At 46.0% G+C, this 23,094-nt stretch overlaps 1 protein-coding gene across 1 annotated transcript in view; it reads left to right on the top strand.

The window, feature by feature from the left end:
* Positions 1-5,754: 5,754 nt before the first annotated feature.
* The window catches only part of LOC306951489 (vascular endothelial growth factor receptor kdr-like), a gene marked incomplete at both ends in the record, with an annotated part of 114,534 nt that continues 97,194 nt past the window's right edge, over positions 5,755-23,094 (top strand). The window contains one exon of the mRNA XM_079541992.1: positions 5,755-5,818. Coding sequence (XP_079398118.1) covers positions 5,755-5,818 — 64 coding nt within the window. The remainder of the gene's footprint in view (positions 5,819-23,094) is intronic.

Here is a 23,094-nt window from a genome sequence, read left to right as displayed (position 1 = left end):
GTGTAAGAGGGAATTAAAATCCAAAGAAAAATAAATAAAACAAGCATTCTTGGTTGCTCACTGTGAGGCCTACAGCTGGGTGAAACCCATTTTTCTCACACTTTGAAGTTCACATTCTGGCGAGGCAAAACCTTTCACATGAAATCTGGGCTCCGATTGAGGAAGGTCACTGCAAGGAAAAGGTATGGATCAACGTAACTCAGAGGGATAGAATTTTTTCTGACCTCAAATGCTATGTATGGATGAAGCCAGGCTCATTAATTTCTTCCTCATTAGGTGGGTAGCTTTGACTTTCTGCCACAGAATCTAGCAGAACAAAATAGTGATCAAACCCAGCATCTGTCTGCTTTTGTTGATGGCTATTTATTTTCCTTAACATTTCTCTTGTTTTGTACTCTTGGCTCAGAAGTCTGCCTTGTGCTCCAAACCAGTTAATTCTTCCTAAGAGCCGTACGGGCCCAAGGCCTAGATTATATTTATAAGCTGTAAGCATCTCCCCAGGCAGCCTCAGTTATAAAGGATTTGAGTCAAACAGCTACGAGGAGATGCTCAAAAACAACCTCACAGAGGGAACACAAAGAGATGGAACATCACACCTTTTCCCCACGTTAAAGTTTTACAGAGCAGACTGCAGTTCAAAGCGACAAATAATGGGAGGTGCGTAATCTTTATCCTTTAATCTCCCGTTTCCAACAGAAGGATGAGATGTTCTGCTCTCCTCCGTTAGCTGAACACATATGTTTGAGAGGTGTTTTCAGGCAGGTCCACACATTTCTCCATCACTGCAAGTGCCATAGGACTGCCTGGCAGGAGAGCAGCTTGCAGGCTGTGACTGGGACAGGAGTGGCAGAAGCAGGCAGTCTCAGTTGGAAAGTCAGGAAGAACCTGCTAGGATGCTAGGCAGGGATGCGTAACAGATCATGGATAGTCAGGGATGGATAACACGGGAAGAAAACAAAACAAAACCACCTCATACTTAACAATTTATGAACAAAAATAGAGTTGGTTGCAGTATATTATTTACGTTTTGCTTTGTTGTTGCTGGTGAGGTGACTGAGATCTCTTCCAGCTTTTGCATTTGGGGTGATTCACTGAACCTTTCTCTGGCTTGTTTTCCCTTAGTGTGTAGAGGAGGAATGTGCATACAGACTCTGTAACAAACAACTGCGTGTGCTTCCTGCTCAGCCCCTCTGAAGCTGCCATCCCACAGAGAAGCAGCAAGTCATGAGAAACACACCCGTGGCTCTGTGGCCACACATCTCTTGCTGCTAGCTTTCACCTATGGTACTACTGTGAATTTGAACAAAAGCTGAGCAGGAAATGTTTTTCCCAGCTAGAAAAGCTGAATGGGGTTTTCATGAAGCCTTTCCTTCTATATTTCTCAAAACAAAAGAATAAGTAAGCAAACATGTCTGCAAGAAGCTGAAAGCAGCAGCTGAAGGACAGTCAATGGATTTGCTGAGACTTCCCTCAGAAAGTTGATGTTTTGATAGCATGCCGTTTTCCAATGAAAAATATTTTCATCAAAAAGTTCCCCACCCTGTTTGCACACAGACTGCCAATGTTAACTTGTCTTTACATCACCAAGGGACTACAGGATGTGCGTGAATCAAAGACAGCCTGACCAGATCGCGGAGAGAGGCACACCCAGCGACGGTCCTGCAGTTCTCCTTAGGATTAAGGCAGCTACAGTTGGCAAAGCTTCTTCGTTGTGTGAGAGACAAGGTGGGACTGGGGATGGGCTGCGTACCCTGTTTACTAACTGAAGGACCCATACACAGCCAGCTTCACGCCTGTTCTGGAAGTCTGTGTATGCCTCCAAGGTACCTCATGTTCCTGTCAAATATGTAGCTGAACTCATGCACTTTTTTCATCCCAGAACAACGCAGTAAAGTGCAAGGCCCTCCTGCAATGCCCTGCCTGTTTCCACCACCTCTTTAGGATGCTTGGATTTACAGGACATGGAAAGCTATGTATTCAAAAAGGATTTTAGGTCTTCTTGGAAAAATTGATATAGAACTGCTTCATATGGCACACTGAAATGCAAATCCCTGACCCTGCCAACTCACAGTCCTTTAAAGGTAGTCACTACACTTCTCCTCACCTATTATAGACTACAAACACAGGAAAATGTGACAAGCTGACAAGAAAGGCTATCTTATCAATTAAGAGTCTCTATCTAAGACGTAGGGCAGAACTAACCAGCTAAAATTTAGGTTTATGGGGTAAACTTGCCTCAATCCTACACTATTGTTGAGGAAAGGAAGCAGGCACTTGCCAAAGAAGGTCTGTAAAACAGATGCACACACACTGGATAAGCCATGCTTTTAAAGAGGATCTCTGCAGTCACTAAAGCAGGCCAGCCCAGATAACCAGCCCAGATGAGACAACTAACATTTAAATGGCTATGTGTAGTTCAGATGGGTTTTACCTTTGGCTAAGGCTAAATACAGCATGCAGTCACAGATGCTGGCCAAATCCAGGTCCTGCTCTGATAAGCAGCCATCCTTTCTGCTGTGCTTCCTAGATACAGACCTACATAGGATGGGCAAGATTAAGTGAAGAATTGCCCAGCTCAGGTACCATCCTCTTCCAAGCTAACAAAAGGGATCACTGCACGTGGTCTTCCATACTGGGCCAATGCCATCAGCAGCCTGAAGGTCATCCGAGGAACAGCCAAGCAAATTGCATGTTCAGAGTCTGCAGTTAGCACAGGTCTGAGACTACGCTGCCTTGGCCCTGTGAAACATCCAGTACTTCATGGTACACCAGGCCACAGCCCTGATATTCTGGCCAGATTTTTGCAGGTTATTGCCCACCATCCCTGCTGTCTGGTATTTCCACCAGACTTCCCTCCGCTTTCTTTATACTATTATTTTATATATTTATGGCCATACTGCCACAGTTGCCAAGTGCCTCTGAAAAGGTAAGAGCATTTCATTAATGAAGTGAAATGACTTTTTCTAGCCCAACTTCAGATCCCACAGGTATTGTGAATACGTTCATTAGTATCAGCAAGGAGCTCTGCGGCCCTCAGGTGGAATAACTGTCACAGCAAAACGACCTGTACTACTCTGAAGAGGTTCAAGTTGGCTTAGCAAATTGCTTTTTCCACCTGTGCAAATGGAACATGCTGTCATTTAGGGAAGTCTTCTGTGCTTTGGGAAAGCTCTAACTGGTTGCTGTAGGCATGTGAGGATGCTCAGGAGCAAAACATGACATTCTTACAACCTTCTTTTTGGCTTGGCATATTTTAAGGGAGAAAATAAAGAATTCAAAATAATTCCCAGAATCATTTGGCCAGGTTCTCAGATCGAATTCCTTGTGAAGCTACACACCATGGGCATTTGGTCTCAATTAAATGATCAATTAAATTTATCAACAAATAAAAGATTTTTTGGAGCATGACATAAACACGACACAATTTGCTAGCAGCTGTTCTGTAACTTCCAATGAATTCTTGAATGCTTCCCTGCAAGCCAAAAACACCATTCAGTTCCATAATTGAGCTAGAATTTTCATTCTTCAGTTAAGCTTAGTGTACAATTTGTCTTTGCTATTATCCACGGTTATTTAAAAGTCCATTCCTGTAACACAGATCCAGGGAAAGTTTTATGTCCTAAAAACAAACTCTAGGCATAGAAAATACACTTAGTCATCTTAAGAATGATCTGAGCACTGGTAGGAAAATTGGCATTAACTGTGACATCACGTGATATTGAGAATAGCATTCCTGATTTAATATTGTAAATAAGAAGTGATGCTTCTAGTACATAGGACCAGAATCATTAGGGGCTACTCTGTGTTCAATTTGTTGTTTGAATTTGGAACATTTCTACACCAGGAATCGGTTCTGATCCTCCGATGCACCCACTTCCCTTGCAGGATAACTAATGAGTTTGTAAGTCATAGAACCATATCTATGTCTCACTTTGCTCCAGTGTATTTTGATGTAGCACATATACCAGTACATGCATTAAGAATTTAGAAGCATAATAGAAAGAGACATTGGAAACTTCCTAATATCCTCGTCACAGTTCAGATTCATTGAAACCTTTGATATACATTCAGCATAAGGCCCTAATGCACCTGCTATTTATCTCTTCTCTTTGGATGAACTGAGCTAGAGTAACAAAAAATGCAAACAAACCCTGCATTCAGCCACGGGGATTGACAGTGCTTCACTGTAATTGGTCATTTAATCCCAGTGTCTCATTTGTGGCATTATGAGGACTGACAGTCTGTGAGTCTTCCACCACACTCTCATTATCAGCACAGTGCAGTGGTTTGCATGTTTAAAAAGCCATATAAGTGGTGTGTGCACTGCCAGAAGGACAGCACAGAGGAGCTCCTTCCTGTCACCCGAATGCCGGCTGCATTTCCACAAGTGTCCCTTCTCCGCACAGGAACATCCCCAGGGTACCTTTCTGACCCTGGCAGCAGGCACCTGTGGTTAAAGCAGCAGTGCTGAACCAGGAAAAGGCTGAGCTGTCCCGAGGCAAAGGTGTCTTCCACCAAAACCACACGGGAGTGCTCGCCCTGCTCCACTCCTGCCTGGCATACTAAGAGCAGAGACGCGGGGGCAGGCAGGAGGCCTCGATGGTGGGTGGATCTATCCGATCTATCCACCCAAACGCCTGCACATAATGCTTGGGTGACACAGAAGCAGCTGTTACGAAAAGTCCGTAAGAGAGTAGGGAAGCAGCTGAGTAATGTAAATGATGACATTAGGGCTGCCCAGAATATTCTGTTTGGACAAGAAACTTTCACTGTCCCCCAAGAAGAGCTGAGTGGCAGTGGCAGCAGAGCAGGACAGGGCTGAACAGGGAGCAGCACAGGTAGAGCCCGACCTGCCGAATGGCCAGGGGCAGCGGGGTGCTGCGGCAGGGAGCCTGCTGCTCGAGCAGCATCGCCCCGCGCTCCCCACCCCGTGCCCAGGGCGGGGGGTGTTATTCAGTGATTCTGTCGCGGGCCGCGCATTCCCTGCCGTCGGGGGAGCGCGGCAGGACGGGGATGCGAGGCGCTGCCACCTGATGCTCGCGCAGCTCCGGCCGTGCGGGGACGGGCGACGCCGGGAGGCGGCGGGAACAGCTCCGCTCGCTTCTTTGCCCCTTCTTAAGCGGCAGTAGCAGCAACAGGAAATCCAGGAGTTCTGTGAAATGACAGGGAGAGGGAGAGAGCGAGTGAAGTCCCTTGGCTTGGGCTGGTGACGTCTCTCCTTCCTCCTCTTTTTTTTTTTTTTTCCTGTCCCTATAAAGAATCCCGGGCTCGCATCAAACTTCCCAGCAAAGCCATCCGGACCCGGAGGGTGGGGGAGCGCCAAGCACGGGGCGGCACCCGGCCATGCCCCCCTGCCGCCGGCCGCCCCCCGGCAGGTAGCGGCGCTGCCCCGGCGCACCTGCACCGCCCGGACGGGAACCGCGCGCCGCCGCTCCGCTGCGCTGCCCCGCACAGCCCGAGGAAGTTCTCCCCGAGTTCGGCGGTGCCGGAGCCGCTTTGTAACCCCTCGCGGAGCGCGGCGCCCCGCAGGGACGCGCGGAGGAAGCACGGGGAGAGCGAGGGATAAAGTTGCTCTGACAAGGGAAAAGGCGCAACGCCTGGAGAAGAAAGGACGGGCGGCGAGGACGGAGCGGTGAATGGAGAGAACAGTTTAACCGGAGCCAACAAGTGGGAGCGGTGCGCGCGTTCCGCTCGTCCCGTCCCACGGCCCGCTCTGACAGACCGAAGAACGCTTCGCCCCGCGCCGCCCCAGCCATGCTCGGCGGGCCGAGCCCCGCGCTGGCCGCTTGCGCCCTGCAGGCGCTGCTGCTGACGCTCGGTAAGAGCCGCTCGGATCGGAGGGCCGCCCGGGCGAGCGCGAGGCGGCGGCCGCTGGGGGGCGCGAGGGGCGGCGGCGCGGGGGCGGCGCGTGGCCGCTGAGGAGAGCGCGGGCTGCGGGGCGGGCGGGAGCCGGGCGGGAGCCGGGCGGGAGCGTTCCGCGACGGGGCGCCGTGCCCTTCGTTCGTGGCACCGCGCGTCGTGCTGCGAGTTACAGGAGCTCCTCCCGGCGGCACGAGGGAACGCGTCTCACGGCGCAAGGGTTCCTTCTCCAGCGCGTTGCCGTCTGTCTGTCGTTGGGTTTTAATAGGATAGCTTCTGGACGTACTGCGGGGGGAGTCTCTTTGGTTTCTTTGCATCCGTTCAGAGATGTGATGTGTGCATCCCAGCCGGTGCAGCGCACTTCAGGTGTCTGTCCGGCTCTTCCCTCAGCTCCCTGCACTCGAAGAGCTGAACCCGAGTGTGTGCCCCGCGGGGCTTGTCTGCCTTTGGGGGCTGCAGGCTGGAGGGGCTGCCTGCAGAGGGCATGTCGCCAAGATCCAGCCTGAATGTCACTAAGTTGTAAGTCACCACGGACTTTGTGGACCAGAGCGGCAAGTATTTGGTGGAAGAGAGAAAGCTTGTCCTGCCACAGGTGTCCTGAGTAGCAGGGAAAAGCAAAGCGCTGCAGACGTCGCAGGGGCAGCCAGGTGAAAGGCCTGCTGCCTGCACTTCGGTGCTGCCTTGGCTCCTCATTCACCAGTGCTACTTGCCTGATAGTTCTGGGGCTAATAGCATTGGAACTTGGTCTGGGCTCACTGTCTCATCGGTGCTGGGCACAGAGAAGGCTGAGGGAAGGCAATGCCTGCATGCTGTGATGAGGAAAGGAAGATGGGCACATCACTAGCTGTCCCTGTAGGCAAAGGCTGGTGATGGATTTGGAAGCAGCATTATTGCTGTCAGACCTTTGCCCATCATTAGGAAAAGATGATCTGTTAGCACAGTGTCTGAGTGCCCTAATTAGGCTGGAAGCCAAACTGAATGAGGGCCAGGAAGTGGGAAGGTTCTGGATAGCACTGATGTTAGTGAGGTGTTAACTCCTCAGTCACCTTTCCCTCAAAGTTCATCTCCTGCAAGGAGTTTAATCACTGTTTGACCTCCCAAGGCCAAAGAGGCAGAGATCTATCCTGCAGGCTGTAGGTTAAACCTTTTCTGGGATCTTTGTGAAAATTAGGCAAAGTTATGCTGAAGAAGTTGAATCTGATTCAAATCCAAACAATTTTATCTGCAATGCAGATAGAAGACTTTGCAGCTGGAAAAGACATTGACCCAAGGTGCTGCGTGAAAGCAGTGCAGCTGCCCAGCCCTAGGGGTGCCTTCCAGGTCAGGACTTCCAGGCACCCAAGAGAAAAAGGAGGCTCTGGTGGCTCTTACCAAACCTTAGCAAAGGAGTTGGGGTGTCCTTTGCTTCTGTACCTGTGCCTGACAGCAGCTGCTGTGTCACTGCCTCCTGCCTGTCTGCTCAGCAGATCACCGCGGTGTGTGCCATGGCTGCCAGAGGACAGAAGTTGCCTAGCCATAAAGTGCATCCAGATCAGAGGATGGTCTCCTGATAAATCCAGTTTGTTTCATTCAGTCCTTGTCAATGTTTAGCACAAGGAGAGACCATGCAAACTTCATCCTAACAATTTCCTGCCTCATCATAAAACATACCTTCAAAATACTTCATGTATCTCTGCATTTCTTAAGATGGTTCTACAAGTACCATGAAATACCCATTTTATTTTTGTTCATTTTGTAGCTTCTTTTGAACTCCTTATTGTACCAGTTAGGGCCATTCCACCAAATAGTTTTTACACAGTGATAGTAATGGAGATGCCAACAGCTGATGTAAGTTTTAGGTAGCCCTTTAAAAAAAAGCCTGCAAAGAATGACTGATGCTGACAACACCTTGTATCTTGCATGAAAAATGTCTTGTACTCCTTGATATTACTGTCCAAAAGTTTTTGATATATGAGCAATCCAAATATGTTTTCAGGTATTGGAATAAAAACGGTAATTTCAATGTTATAATCCTGGAAAACTAACATTTCCAGATTCCAAAATAACAATTAGATCCTGCTTGTTCCCTTTGAAACTAAAATAAATTTGAAATTAATCATTTTTCTTTGTTGCATTTTGCAACTTTTCTACTAATAGATGCACAAATCATAGAATCATAGAATGGCTTGGGTTGAGAAGGACCTCAAAGATCATCCAGTTTCAACCTCCCTGCCATGGGCAGGGTCGCCAACCACCAGACCAGGCTGCCCAGAGTTAGCTTACTAGTGGACACATTTTGAATATGCCACATATAAGTAGCTAAATCAAAGGCTTTGGGAGCTCAGAATCCTCCCAAGTTTTCCGGCTAGGATGCTCCCTGCATAGATTACTGCAGGCTCTGCTGCAGGATGCACCACTGCAAAGACAGAGGCAGTAAGGCTGTGCTTCTGCCTTTCTCCGAGGCAGTCAGTTCTGAGAAGCTGAGGACTGGAGAGCCCACACTATGGGCTGCTGATGGGTCCCAGTAAACTGAAAATATGTCTCTTAATTGGTGTTATCCCTAAATATTTGCTTTACTGTGGGAAAATGTTATAAAAAGCAGAGGAGACTTTTTTTAAGATTGTGATATATGAGCAGCTCTGCCCAAAGCTGCCACTTTTAAAACCAACTGGAAATCTCTTTACACTAATTCATCTGTTTAAGGAAGGAAAAAAATGCAAAGTATTTCTCAGTGCTCCCTGAGCTCCTAAAAATGAGCATCATACCGAAAAGAATACTAGGAATACAAACCTGTTGAAGGTCTCTGTTACAAGAACTTCACATATTTTCTTTAAAAATTTCAAAAATATTTATCTGCACACACATCCTCCTTGGTCTGCCAATACATATGAATCTAAATAAGAGCAGCAGGGTACATGTTCCTTTCACATGTTCTCTAAATTGCTGACTGTATGATGAATTGTTTGCACAATCTACTTCAATCTGAAGCAATATATCGAGTTTGGTTGTGGATATAATACTTGTGTTGCTAGTAGGCTGATACACAAGGGCAAAAGGTTTCCAGCAAGCACAGGGGTTTATTAGGTTCAGTCAGTGGTAGGTGGGCTGCCTTTTTCGTAAGCTTGTCTTCCAAATTGCCAGTGCAGTTTGAAGGAAGGTGAAAATCTGCCATACGCTGTGTTCACTCAGAGATGAAACACATCTTTTGCTTCCAAAGATGTTTGCAAATATATGCAGCAAGGGTCACTTGGGCAGAAAAGGACAGGATGAACGAGGAACTGCTTCAGCTCACGTTGCAAAGCAGTTTTGGGGGCAGCAGCAGTAATCTGCATTTTTTTAAACTACACAGGAAATTTCCAGGAGGCAGCATTTGACTTTCACAGAGTGAGAAGGACACTGAAGTAAGCTCTACTGAAGTTCGCCATTATTTTGAGGTTTCCTCTTATCTCTTGTGCTCTGCCTTTCCTTTTTTCTCTAGACCAACCTGATGTCACTAGAATGGGAATTACAAGTAGAAGTAATTAAAAGAGGTCCAGAATATCTAAACAACAGCTAGGAGCAAAACAGACCTGTCCCAAGTGTTTTCCTTTAGAAAGCAGCTCAGATGACTGACAAGACATGAAGGCTTCTGTGTGTCCATCAGGACATTCTAGTTTTCACTTGTGGGCAGAGAATCCAGTTGTACTCAGCCACGCAAGCAAAAAGAGGTGGTCTACATAAACAAGTGGGCATTAAGTGTGTGTAATAAAGAACTGATCTCCTAAGTTTGGCACTTCTTTAGTCTTTCTTTTTAAGGCCACAGAGAAAATAGAAGAACCTGCCAAAATCAGCCAGCCAAGCTTATTATCTGGAAATGGCATTTAATAAAAGCACATGCTTGAAGCTTGCCCCAGGGAGCAGAACTTTAGCAGCGGAGAGTTTGCAATCACCAGCAGCAAGGCAAGATTAGAACAAATCATGTGAAGCAAAGCTTCCTATCTAAGACTTGTGATCTTAGAGACCTGCCCACGAGCCACTCATTTCAAGTGGGGAAGGAGGAAGGTTCAGACAAGGCAGGGAGTCTGATCTCATGAGGCTGTGATGTGCAAAACTGACTGCTGCCCATGTCATATAAATTCCACACTGCTGGGGTGTTGAACTTGTGTGGGGAGCCCCAGCCCACCTGAAACCAGGTATGAACATAAATACAGAACTTAGCAAGGTAAATCTTGTGGCTGCTTTTATGACCTGATCATATCTTCTGCATTCGCCAGTAATGGAATTACAAAACTGGAAAGAATCCCAAGTCCAACCCCCTACAGAGCAGAAGCTTTGGGTAATGGTGCTTTTCTTTGCTGAAGCTGAGGCAGGGAGGGCTGCAGTGCACGGGGCCAGCGCTGACAGTGCTTTGCATGTGTCAGAGGGACGGATCTCAGCTCCATACTTACAAAGGCTGTGCAATGAATTCACATACTGAGGGAAGCTGAGCTGCTGCCTGGTGCAGATGTTAACTTTGCATTGAGTTGTTGTTAACAGTTTAATACAGTTATGCACTCTGATGGACAGTGAATCTGTGAACTGTTTTATAAGGCAGCACAGTACCCTCATTCCAAGTCATTGGATTAGTCTGTCTTTATAGCACATACTTTTTGTCCTCTCTACATCCTACCTCCTCCTTCTCTCACCCCCCCCCCCCCCCCCCCCTCCTGGATGTCTCCTCAATTCCCCTCAGGGCTCAGAATTCCTTGAATTTTTACATTAGAAAAAGCCAGAAGGAATTTCTCAGCCCTTCCATGTTGGGGTCTGCACAGTTTCTCTTCCCTGTACTAAAATGATTTTTGCCTCTTACATTGTGTCTGGTGCAGGGATTTGGCAAGCCAGGGTCTGAGATCTGCAGCTGAGTGCCTCATTTTCTGCAAGCAGATACATTAAGTTTTCATGCTGTACAAACCTTTACAAGAGCAATTTTTGGAAGCTTTCCCCCCAATATCGGGAAGTGCAAAAGGAGTCACAGCTAGTTTCTGGTGTGCATAACCAGTGTTCAGGGTTTTTGTTGTTGCTCTAAGCTGCAAAGCTTTTAGCACTGGAAAGAGTCCTCGAACAAGAAAGAACCTCCTCTAACCCTTACAGCCACTCAAGGACAAACAAGCCAGTTTTCCTTTGTGCCCTGCAGAGAATGGCAAAAGCATATGGTCCCTGAGATTTCAGAATTCAGCCAAAAACTAGAATCAGGCCCTGAATGTAAAGGAAATATATGGACCGGCCTTCTATTTTCAGACCACTTGCCTTTGTCTTTTGCATTTCCACATAGATTTCCTTAGATCTTCCTGTGTTTTTCTGAACTGTGGGAACATGATTGCCAAGGAAGTAGAGTGGGGAGTTTTCAGCCCTGCTGGGATTGTTCTTGATTTGAGGGTCAAGGAAACCTGACCTAGTCATTACCTGTTCCATTTTTTTTTTAAATCCCTATGAATTTAAAACATTTCAGCCAAAATGTTTGCTTCCTTAGAGCCCGCAGCTCAGAGATTGCACACCTTAAATTCTTTCTTGTAGATCTGCTGAGGTCAATTTGCAGGAAAAACACCAGCCTCCTTGGGGCTACTTTGCGTGTTCCTCTACCGCTATAAGTAAAATGGGATGAGCCGTATCACTCGCAGGGATGCGCCCCACAAATACACACACAAAAGTGGCTTTTGGGCTTCATCCTGTTTGGCATTAATTCATGTCTCGTTAACTGAAATTAGCGCTGAATACAATAATTTGGGGATTAAAGCAATTTCCTCCTTGTCTCCAGAAGCCTGCAGCTGGTAATGTGAGAGTGGAGCCTCCCAGTACCCCACTCCTGATTCCAGATTCCCATACAGCTACTGAGAAGGGCTCGGTTTGTCCCTTTGCATCCACAGGGATCATCCGTGGAAGCTGATATTGAGCCTAGACTTCCCTAGCTTTTGGGCCTGGTTGCACAGGGGTTGCTGTTCCAGACCTTTCAGTTTCAGATGTCTATTGCAGCGTCCTTCAGGAGTTATGAAAAGTGTTTTTCCCCTCTGCTTCTTCGCTTGTTCTTCCAGCTGCCTGAAGCCGCCTCCCCAAGGGGCCATAATTCATGCCCACACAGTAGCACAGCAGCACCTTCTTGTGGGCAATCCTAATTACAGTACGCCTTCATACAGGAAATGGCTGTTGGAAGAGACTGCCCAGAAAATTAACAGGAAGATGTATGGGGCTGCGTTTGAAAGGAGGGAAGCAAGGCACTGAGGATTACCAGTTGCAAGCCTCAAGGCCCCTGTCATTTGCAGAAAACAAAAATCCCACAGGTGCAGTGCTGAGTGGCTCTGGGTCACCAGGTACATCCTGCCTCTCCGCATAGCAAGGGTGCCCACGGAACACAGTGCTGCGTCTCTCCTGAGTTAACGCTGTCGGTGCTAATTTGCAAAGATAATGAAAAGGAGTTTGTGAATAGCCACTGCTTAAAGCCCACCGCTGCTTTTCTCCTTAACCTACATGGAATAGCAAAAGAACTAGTAATGCAGCGCCCAGATGTGGGGAGAAATGCTTTTCCCAGATCTCTCTGTAGATGTGTACGAGGCGAGGAAGTTATATCAGCTCTTGCTGCATGACACAGCAGGAGGGAGCTAAACAGCAAGTTGAGCTACTTAAAAGGGTTTTGTACTGTTACAATTAAAGGGTGATTCAAATACATGCAAACAATGATGTCACCCTGAGAACCTTTTAAACACAATTTGAGCTATGACATGGTGTAAAACAGAGGATTGCTAACTTCTTGGCTAGCCACATTTTTTTCCTACAAGTGGATGACGTCTGGATTATTTGCATTTCATGTTCATGCACTTGGGACCATCTTTGCTCTCAGTTACACAGGGTTAAAGCAGTAGCTTAGCTTCAGACAGCAGCCTGTCTTTGAATTTGCCTTTGTGTGACCAAGAACATTTATTTTATTGTGGTTGCTTTCACTCTTTTTTTAGCAGAATCTGAGTGAGAAAAGAATGCACCAAAAGCTGCTGTTTCACTGCATGCTTTCCAAGATAGAGATTTTACTCATCTTGTTGGAAAATCCTAATTTGTTCTGGAAATGAAAATTCACTATGAGAAAGCTCAGCACCCTGCTTACTCTTCGGTGATGAAGGAAGGCTGGTGTGTGGCCCCATACCTAGGCTGCAGCACCAGCTGGTCCCTCAGGGCTGCCAGCCCCTAATGCTGTTCACGGAGCAGGGTATGCTTTCACTTTACATTTATTTTGGCCCTGAAGATCTGGTCCTGATAGGCCTGGACATTCTTGGGCTTAAAACAACTTTTCTTCAACCTTGGCAATTTTTCTGAAAGAGACAAGGGGCTGGCCCAATAGGAATTACCAGAGAGAGTAATTAATGTGCAAAATCTTATGTCAGCATGAACCGAGCACAGCATGCAATGGGGAGCGATTGCCTGGGGCAGAACCTCTTTTGGATGTGATCTCAGTGCAGTTGGCCCATCTCTCTTTGAAAGAGGGCCTGTGTTTCTCACAGCTCGTAATCCCACTCAGCAATGACTTTTCCAAATATAATGATACTGTGGGTCTCTGGGAAAGCAAGGCCCAGTTGTGAGCATGAAGCTGCTAATGAATCCATTAACAGTTTTATTACTTAGGCCACTGATGCATTGGCTTCTGGCTTCGTCCAGAAGGGAGATAAAGCAAGTCTTACATGTGATGTGTTTATAGGTTTGGAATTCCTCCGGGGTTTCTAGGCTGTGCTCTCAGTTGGTCTGTTTTCTCATAGCTGTCTCCCCAAGTAAAATAACCACGGGTGGCTCCCTTCCCTGGGTCACTGTGGTTTGGTGCATTTCACCACTTGTAAAATGCAGCCTTACTTGGGCAGTATCATGCTGCCCTAGTGAAGGAGCAGTGCAGGTCAAAGCGAAAGGGCCAGAATGATACAGCCGGGGGAATGAAGGAAGTGCCTGGGCAAGGTGAGTTCAGACAGCGGCAGGAGGCTGAAGCGGATGTCAGAGGTTCTCCCCATCTGGCTCCAGATGCAAGTCGCCATCAGGAAACTGTGTAATTATATTTGAAGAAGGACATATACAAGGTTGACTTTGACTTCTTAGCATTATGCAGATGTGGGATTATTTGGAGGCACTGTCCAATCTATCCACTTTTCAGCTAGAAAGACCAATAGACGTGGTTACTCATATCCTAAGGCTTATAACAGGTCAGCAGTGCTAGACTAGAAAAAGAGGCTACGAAGTCCCCTTAGGGAGTTTTGAAGTATGTGTTTTCACAGTGTATTAATCTAACTGTGATCTTTTTACCAAGGATAAAAACATTGGGTATAAATTAGCAGTGTACTTTACCTTCTTTATGGTTGTCTGCTTTGCATTTGAAATGTAATGTTGAAATCTACATGGTGAAATACCATTATTAATTTAATTTGATAAACCGTGAAGTAGTTTGTCTTCTCCTGGTCACTGAAGTTGATCCCTATTGAAGTTTGTGCATAGCTGTGGTTGTCATTAACATTATATTTTTAACCTTTCTTCCCTAATGTACTATCCAACATGTCAGAGCTGATATACAATATCATCTATGACAGGCAACCACTACCAGGCACTATGACATCCTACGAGTATGCGAGCACAGATTAATGCTCCCAAGAGAAAGGATCTCCTTTTCCCATCCTGAGAATACGTGCCACAATTTGTTTTAATATTCTTCTTGACAGTATCTTCAGCTTTCTGGAGAGTTGCTGGCAGAAAGACAAAAGAAGTGGAGACAGTTTTGTCTGTGTATAAATCTCAGTTTTATTTGCCAAAGTTGTCCTGCACTTTTGAGAAAATCAGGGCAGAGAAGCTGTGCTCAAAGTGGGATTAATGGAAAAGCTGCACTTGATTCCCATGGAGAAGAGTTTGCATAGCTGCAGTTCAAGGCCATTTGCTCTCTCTATAGCGTATTGTGGTATCACAGTATTACCAAAGGTTCTTACAGACTTTTAAATACATGGATACATGGTTGGCCAACACGACTTTCACATTCTGCCTTTCTGTCCACCTATGACTGAGATGTCTGTCAGACGGACCACTAGAGTTAAGAATTTCCATCTACACCTTCCTGATGCAACAGAAATTTCATATAAAAATGTTATTTTCAAAACAGCTTACATTAAAAAGACAAATGCGTCCCTCAGCAACAGGCAGCTATTGCTTGGAAAAAGAGGAATACTCACTGTAACACAAATGACTGAATAGAATCAGTTAGGCCAGAAATATGAGACACAAAGCTGATAGCGTGAACTTCTTATCAGCATAAATCAGATGCTTGTGTAAGGACGGTTACTTGCTGCAGTGTCTGCGAGTGCACAGAGCAGAACGGCGCTCTGTGCTCGTGTTCCTGTGCAGTACTGCAGAATGTCCTTTAGGGGCTGGTCTGCTGCACAGAAAAGCCACTAAAGCTTTTCTCCTTGTGCAGTGATAGAGGGATGTGCATTCAAATCGCAGTGATGCAGTCATTACTCCCCCATCTCATGTGGCAGCTCCTTTCCTGGGTCACGCCTTGTGCAACCACACTATGCAACTGATAGAGTGGAAACCACTAATGCTGAGAGCAAGCCCTTTTCCTCAATGAAAAGACAAATGTGATCTTTAATCCATAGTCTAGTGCTTGACAATTTGCATAAGGGAAGAAATGAATGTCTTACCCTAAGACCCTGGAATTTCGATTATAGGTTCTTGACATTTCTGATGTAGTGGTTAAACTCTTTCTGTGCATTTATTCCGTATCCTTTGAACAGCAGTGATAGCTAGTAATTAGTAAGGCCATAATTAACGCCGTCAGTACAGTTCTAGATAAGTACTTCACCTTGCTGAATGAGGCAGCTAACACCTTGCAGAGCCACTGCTTTGGGCTGCTGCTTCCATGTTTTCAAGCTGACCGATATATTTGGCCATGTCTAGTGTCACCATACACAGGCTCCCTAAATTTAAAGCCATGCTTATCACATGTATGAACATACAGCGAAAGGGGTTAAAGAGTATCATCAGAAGAGCTCAGAACAACCTTGTTCCTTTATTCATCTTCCTTGTTTTAAATTCTTCCTGCTTATCTTGGTTCTGGTCTTGTCATCTGCTGGTTGTGAGAGCAAAGCGGTGGCAGTGGGCGTGGGGGATATGAGCAGGGTATCTCTTACAGCAATCTTTGTGCAGTGTATATGGTAAAGAGGGAGGGATTCTCAGCATACACAGGGCAAAGGTCTCTTGCGCTCCTTCATTTAAGTTTGAAGTGATGTTCTTTAGTGGGAATTGTGCTACTAGTCTTTGAAAGGCTGCTGTTCTGTTTTGATTCTATATTGTTCTGAGTAAAATAGTAGGAAAAGAGAAATTTCTGCAACCATAACATTCTCTTACAGGCCTATTCATTATAGATCCTGAGAGGAAACTGAGAGTTCCCCTGGACAATGCTCTGATATACAAATGAGCATACATTAACTTTCTGTAGCCGTATAGTTCATTTTTGGCTGCATTTCCTTTACATTCTTAGGAACATGGACTTGGGCATAATCTGGTTTGATGTCTTCCTCTGCTTTGAACAGCTGCCTTATTAGACATTGCACACGTCCAGCAGCCTTTCTGCAGCAGAGGTTGAGTAGAGGTGCTTTGGGTGGACGTGGCAGTGCCTGGACGTTTTTGGGGTTTGGAGGGCTGGGAGCAGAGGGGACTAGGCAGGGTCTGTGGGGTTTTAGCCAGATTGAGACTGAGCGGGAGATGCAGGGGTGGCTGTTGGCCAAGTGCTGTGCTCTAAGCCACCTGGGGTGGCCAGGTGGGATGGATGTAAGCCATGCTGTGAGAGCAGCTCAGCTTTGGTTCCCTGCCCTTTGAGAAATACCATGGGGGAGCTCATGTGGAGGCACAGCTGCAGTGGCTTTGCAGCATTAACTCCAGAACAGCAGCTGCAGCAGGGCATTCTCTGCCATACAGAGATGCTAGCTGCTTGATGTGTCTGCTCTTCTGTAATTCAGGGATATCAGCACTTCCTCTGGAGAGTGGGGGCAATTAGCATTTAGAGGAGAAAAAGCAGCTCAGGTACCACAGTGATGGGATTTTGCTTCATTTTCCACTTCCATCATCAGAGAAAAAGTCATTTAAAACTACGAGGATACCAAGGCATTTAAGGTTGTAATGACTGTGACTGAAATACTGCGCTAGGCGTCGCCTGAACAGTCAGAGATGAATCTCTCCCTGTCTTCCAGACAGACTTCTACAGAACTTGGGTTTGGCTGTTGCTCTATTGCACGAACATGTTTTATTCTCATGTACTTTGCATGGGAACTGAGCCAAGAGGATGAAACAAATTAGAGATTAGGTCAGTCTTTGTTTCCTAGTTTCTGTAAACACCTTTGCACAGTCTGGAGCCTGATGCCTGCTTCTGAAATGCTGCCTGTCCCAGCCAAAAGATGCTTCTAGGCACTCCTCTCCTTGTTTGTGCTTCCCTGCAGTCTGCTTACCTGCTGCCATCAGGTGCACAGCGCCGATGCCCCAAGCTTGAAGGCTACAGTTTTCCTAACAGTTTTTTTAACATGGTGCTCCCCTTAGCCTCTCATCCTGCACGTACATTGTAGGATTCCTCAGAGGAATAATGAAGCAAGTGTAGATGCAAATGGATGCGGTGTCGCTTCAAGTAGAACCATTCTTCAAAAAGCCTCTTGGTTTTCTTTAGAATGTGTCTTCTGGCACAGAGAAATTTGCAAAGCTAATTTTCAGCTCCTGTCTAATGGATTCCCCTGCTGAGTGTCTGTTACAGTTAAAGGATTCCAGATTGAGAGTTTGTTCTCATCTCCCCTGTGCATAACTATGTTGGAGGTGCTTTTTGGAGAGCTGGTTAATGAGCCTGGAGTGTGGCTGAGTGCTTGTGCTGACATTCAGAAGGAGTTTCCCCTCCTCAAAGGAGGAAGGTAGCCTTACACCCCTGCAGCCTGTTTATAATGAGTTCATTCACCCCAGCAGAAACAGGGTGCTTTCAGATATGAGACTGTGCAAGATGTTATGAGCAAATACAAGATTAATCAAAGTTGAGGAAGCAAAAGGAGAGATCCTTCTTTCCAGGAGTTTACTTGTTCTAGAATTTGCATGTTTTCTGGGGGGAGGAAGAACGAGCAGCATGCAGCAAAGCTCAGCATACTCTGTACACTCTTTTCTCGCTGCCCCATGTACTTGTCCCACCAGTTACCTCCACAGGGAGGGCACTGCAGTGCGCCCCAGATACTTACTGGTGTCAGCTCTTTCCAGTTCCTGTGCAGCTCAGCAGAGAACTGGGAGTCAATTAACTTGAGTTCTAATTCCTGCCATCCTGCAGGCTTCCTGTATGATCTTATTTAAGATACTTATCTGTCTTCAGTTTCCAGCAGTATATAGTAGTAATTAATTACCAACTTCACAAACATGTAACAAGGTTAAATCCCTTTATAAGTGATCACAAAACTAATCTTGGAAACACAGGCTGCTGTGGTTGTTATTGTTACTGTCATTTTGGCAAGTACTTTGCTCAAGCAGGAGTGTTTTCCTAAGAAGTCCTTATTTACCCAGACTTAATTCTGGGTCTTAAGTATCAGTTTCCATAGAAGCCTTTTGCATTTTTGAGCACAGGATATCGGACCTTCACCCCAGGAGACTCTTGGAGGGTGAGCACAGCCGTGGAGAAAGCAGATGGTGGTGGGTGTTGGACCTGGGCACAGTCTAGGGGTAGGGTTAGAGTCATGGCTAGGATCTGGAGAGAGGGATGGCACTGCGCCCCAGTGTGAGTGGGGACACTCATTCAGCCACTTCTTCAGACATACAAATGGCCAAGAATGTGGCACTTCTCGGGTGTAGTTACACTGTCTGAAAAGGACCATATTATTGAAAAGGTAGAAAGTTTGTCTTTGCACCAAGCTAAATTAGAATTGCTTAATTTCTTACTGAGTGTTTTATCTTACTTAAAATGGGACAACATAAATGAGTTTTTATTGGAATATGCTATTCTGTCATTTTAATTAAGAGGAAAGTATATATCTAAAACAAAATTATGTGGGCATTATCAGTTTTCATGGCTATTAATCTACCTGTCAGCTGGGGCAATCCATTTGTTGTGAACTGCAGTGCTAAGAGTATGGTGTCTTTGTGCTCAAGAGCAACATATTCCCAAGCTTGTTGTCTTTGGCATGGCCAATATTTTATCTGCCAGAGCCAACATTAATGAAAAATTCCTGAAAAATTCCTCATTTCAACACAGCAACACTCTGATGGGAATAACAATCTCTTCTGAGCTCGTTCAAAAGCAGATATTGGGTAGGATACAAAAAAGGGAGGTATTTCTGAACCCCCTCTTCAGGACTTTGGGTACTCCCTGGTAAGTTTCTGATGTTTGCTCGCCTTTATATATGATATCAGCACTGTCAGATTGTTTACTGCAAATAGCACATGCATCCCAAATCAGCATTGCTCAAAACAGACATGCATGCAATTTGAAATGCTGGGCTGCTGAAACTGACAACTGCCCTCCAGTTTTGTTATACAACAGTCACATCTCTTTGAAACTATCAAGATGATGCAGATGATGCTGAACCTCTATAATGGCTCAGTGAAATGATTGATAAGAGAAAAGCCAACCGAACTTCTTCAGCTCCTTCATTTGAGCCTCGTGCAGCCAGACCATCCTTCCTGCTCTGACAGGGCTTCTTGCCACAGCAGCCCCTGTTCTGTGGGCAGGCCGGAGCTGAGAAATATCTTATTGTGGATGATCTCGGTGCAGGAAAGAGGCCCCTTTGGAGCAGACCTTGGAGCAAAGCTCGGGGGGGCATGCTGGAGATATTCACCTAGTGTAAGTCACTCCATGAGTGGAGAAATGAGAGATTCTGTCAGCAAGCGAGGAGAAACCTATGTGTACAGCCTCTCCAGTCACTGTCCTACAACTGAAACCTTTGTGTTCTACAGACACTTTAAGGACCAGAACAAAGAGGGCAACAGAAGATCAAGACTTACCACTATCCAACACCCAAAGGCAGCTGCACGCACGCGTCCATACCTGACAAACGGCGAGGCAAGCTGTGTAATTTATTCTCCCCCTGTTGTCTGAGGCTGTGATAACATCTATGAGCAACACAGTCTGTCATGCCCCAGAGACAGGGGAGAGCCTGGCAGCACACAGATAAGAGCAGGTGCTAATTTGGTGCTGTGGTCCAGCTCACAGATGTGGTGTTGTGTAAGTGCTCTGCTTTCAGCTCTCTCTTACTGAATCCTCTCTTTCAGTGTGCAGACAAGGGCTTTGATGTGCTTGTGCTCTGAGCTGCTGCCGTTATTTTGGTCTGAAAGGGGTGGCAAAAGGAGGGACAGCCTTGCCAATCACCAGCTTGACTAAATATTTATCTCTGCTGAAAACAGTTTAGTTTCTGAATTTAGCCCAGAGTTGATTCTGATGAGAGACATCAAACATAATACACAGGAATCAGCCACAGCACATCTGGTGTTGCATGTGTGCTGGAGGAATATAAATAAAAGAGCCAGTAAACTTCAGCTGCTGAGATATTTGTACTACAACAGGGCTGTCAGCTTTCTAACATCACCACCCAGCGAGCAGCGGGTGCCGCACGTCCCTTGGGGCAGCTGCGGTCCCCCGTTGGCGTGTCTTTCTCTTGGCATGGGAGGACTCGACAGGAAAGAAGCAGAAGCACTTTTGTCAAACGGATTTGCAAGAGCGCTGTAGCCACCGAAAAGAGCGGCAGGCCAAGGCGGCAGCGTTGCCAATACTTGAAACATTTCTACAGTGTGATGATACTGTATTTTTGGAAGTATCTGCTATGAATGTTCTTTTCCTGGAAAGATTTCTTCTCCTGCCTGCTTCCCCCGCCTCCCTCAGACTGCTGGTGCCAACATTTCTGTTCTAACTTCCTTGCTCCCAGCCGCTTCCCACCATAGACTTCCCTCTTCTCTCCTGGCGCAGATGCTCCAGGCTGCAGTGTCCTGCTGGCCTTGGAGGAGGCGAACGGCGGCATGAAGCAGCCACCTCTGTGCAGCACCCAGTGGGACAGCAGCAGGCTGAGGGTTTGAAAATCTCCGTGTCCAAAGGAAAATCCATTCTAATCACTTCATGCAAAATCATCGTGCAGAGCAGCCTTGGAGTGAAACTCACTACATCATTTTTCTGACTAGCCCACAACACTGATTTTAGGTTCTGGGGGTCAAATTTACTATGGAGGGCAAAGACCAGTGATTCATTTTCCCTATTCTTTATAGTCATTTTTCACCTTGAAGAACAAAAGGGCCTAAACACAGAACATTTGTTCTTTAGTAATGCCAAAGCCTCGTTAGAAAAAAAAAATTAATAAACCATCATTAAAATCTGGGCCCAGTGCCTTGAACAAAGAAAAGAATATATTTGTGTATACTTAAGAGACGGGAAAGAGACTGTGTGCCAAGCCTAGTCACAGATAAAGGAATTCCGGACATTATTCCTTGTGCTCCTAGGGGTTGTGACATGGGATTTCCTTTCAAAGTGGTAAATAGCTCAGCAGTTGTTGTAGGACAGGGTGGGGTGGTCAGTACTTTCTTTAAAATGGGGAGAGATGAAAGCACACTCTGAGAGCCGAGCTGAATGCAATGCATGGGCACAGAACCCCTGTGAACGGGGTTGAGAGGTGCAAATTCCTCCAAGGCTGCATCTCAGAACTTTGCCCTCTTGAGGTTCCCATGGTTTGGAAGTGCTAACAGCTGAACTGGGCTTTGGGAAGAATAGGTCCTGTCATAGTGCTTGAGGTTTAGCTCCTAAGAGGGAGCCAAAGTGTCAGGGCTGTCTCAGCGCCTTGTGGGTTCCTCGCAGACCAGCTCCTGTGCTCCCTGCCTTTTCTCAAAGCCAGCTTCTGGCTGTGAGCTATGGATGCTGACTGCTGGTCTTGGCCTGCTATGGGAACAGAGTGTGGGGAGTAGAAGCCTCAGTGTGCTGAAATGAAAATCGGTTGGTCAAGGCCTTGGGTAACTGAAATCACCTTTCTCTCTTTAGCCATATCCTTCACAGGACTGGGGTATGCAGTCTTTTCTCTTAAGAAAACGGAAGAGGTAAAGCTGCATATTCTATCCTGCTAGCGTTTTGGTTAGAAAAATATTCAACTTTGTACTTGGTTCACTTTTTCTGTTGGGCTTTGTACTGAGGACTCACCAAAGTGCGTTGACTTTGCAGTATAGGGAAGGAATGAGTCACTTGATGAGGAAGAAAAGAACATCAAGATGATTTTATGTTTGGATCTGAATACAAAATGATTTTTCTTTGACCTCCTGTAGGGTCAGCAAAGACTGCAGAACCTCCTGTCTGTATGGGACACGTGGAAGATACAAAACTGGACTTCAGTGAAAAATTAACAAGTTTTCCTTCTTTCTCTGTGACCCCTCCGTAACATCCCATGTTCTCTGAAAAGTAGGGAAAAGAGAAAGTCCCTTTGTTCATTGCGGTAATAAAGTTATTGATCCTCTAAAATAACTGTATGATTGGCTAAGGAACAACAAAGACAGCTAAATGAATCATACAGGGAATTACTCATATGTACACATTTTGAAATGGTAAACAGGTTATGCTTAGCATTGTTAACTTGCCAGCAAGCCAGGCTGTACAGTCTGCGTTGCTGCTGATGTGTGTTTGAGATCAGAAGAAAATCAGTTCATATGCAGCAGAAAAAGCAATCTGAACCTGGCTGAGGATTGCACCCAAACATTAGCATTCCTCTCATGTGGCCATGGTGTTGTATGGCAGGCGCTCATCAGGAGAGTACCATTATACTTGCATGAGCTGGATCGTGTTTTCTGAGCCATGTAACAGATTACTGAATCATGCTTATTTGATGTCCTTGTGCAATCATGTCAAATGTCTTAAGATGAACTTTATTTCCATGGCCAAAATCCCAGGAAACATAACTTTTTGAAAAACAAACAAACAGAAACCTTTTATAAAGATATTTAAAAAGCTAAACAGATCCAGTACTTGTTTTAGGGATTTGTAATTTTAAAATAGCTCAATTAAATAAAGAATGCCAAAAACTATTTGCTGTCCTCCCCAGTGGTGTTGAGAGCACATAAGAGTTTCTGTCTCCTAGCAATGGAAACTGTCCCTTCATTACCACGCCATTGCCACTGACATGATCTCTTTATTTTGGACTGCAAGATGGTGCCAACATGGGCAACCAGTGTGTGTCAACCAGTACCTGTCCTGCTGGACAGATTTCTTATCAACACAGCAGCTCCTGTGAATAAGGTTTGCAGGACTGGTGC

This window comes from Tetrao urogallus (assembly GCF_951394365.1).
Source record: "Tetrao urogallus genome assembly, chromosome: 13".
Lineage (NCBI taxonomy): Eukaryota > Metazoa > Chordata > Aves > Galliformes > Phasianidae > Tetrao > Tetrao urogallus.
Note: the sequence above shows the minus strand (reverse complement) of the source record. Positions and strands in the feature narration are given on the sequence as shown.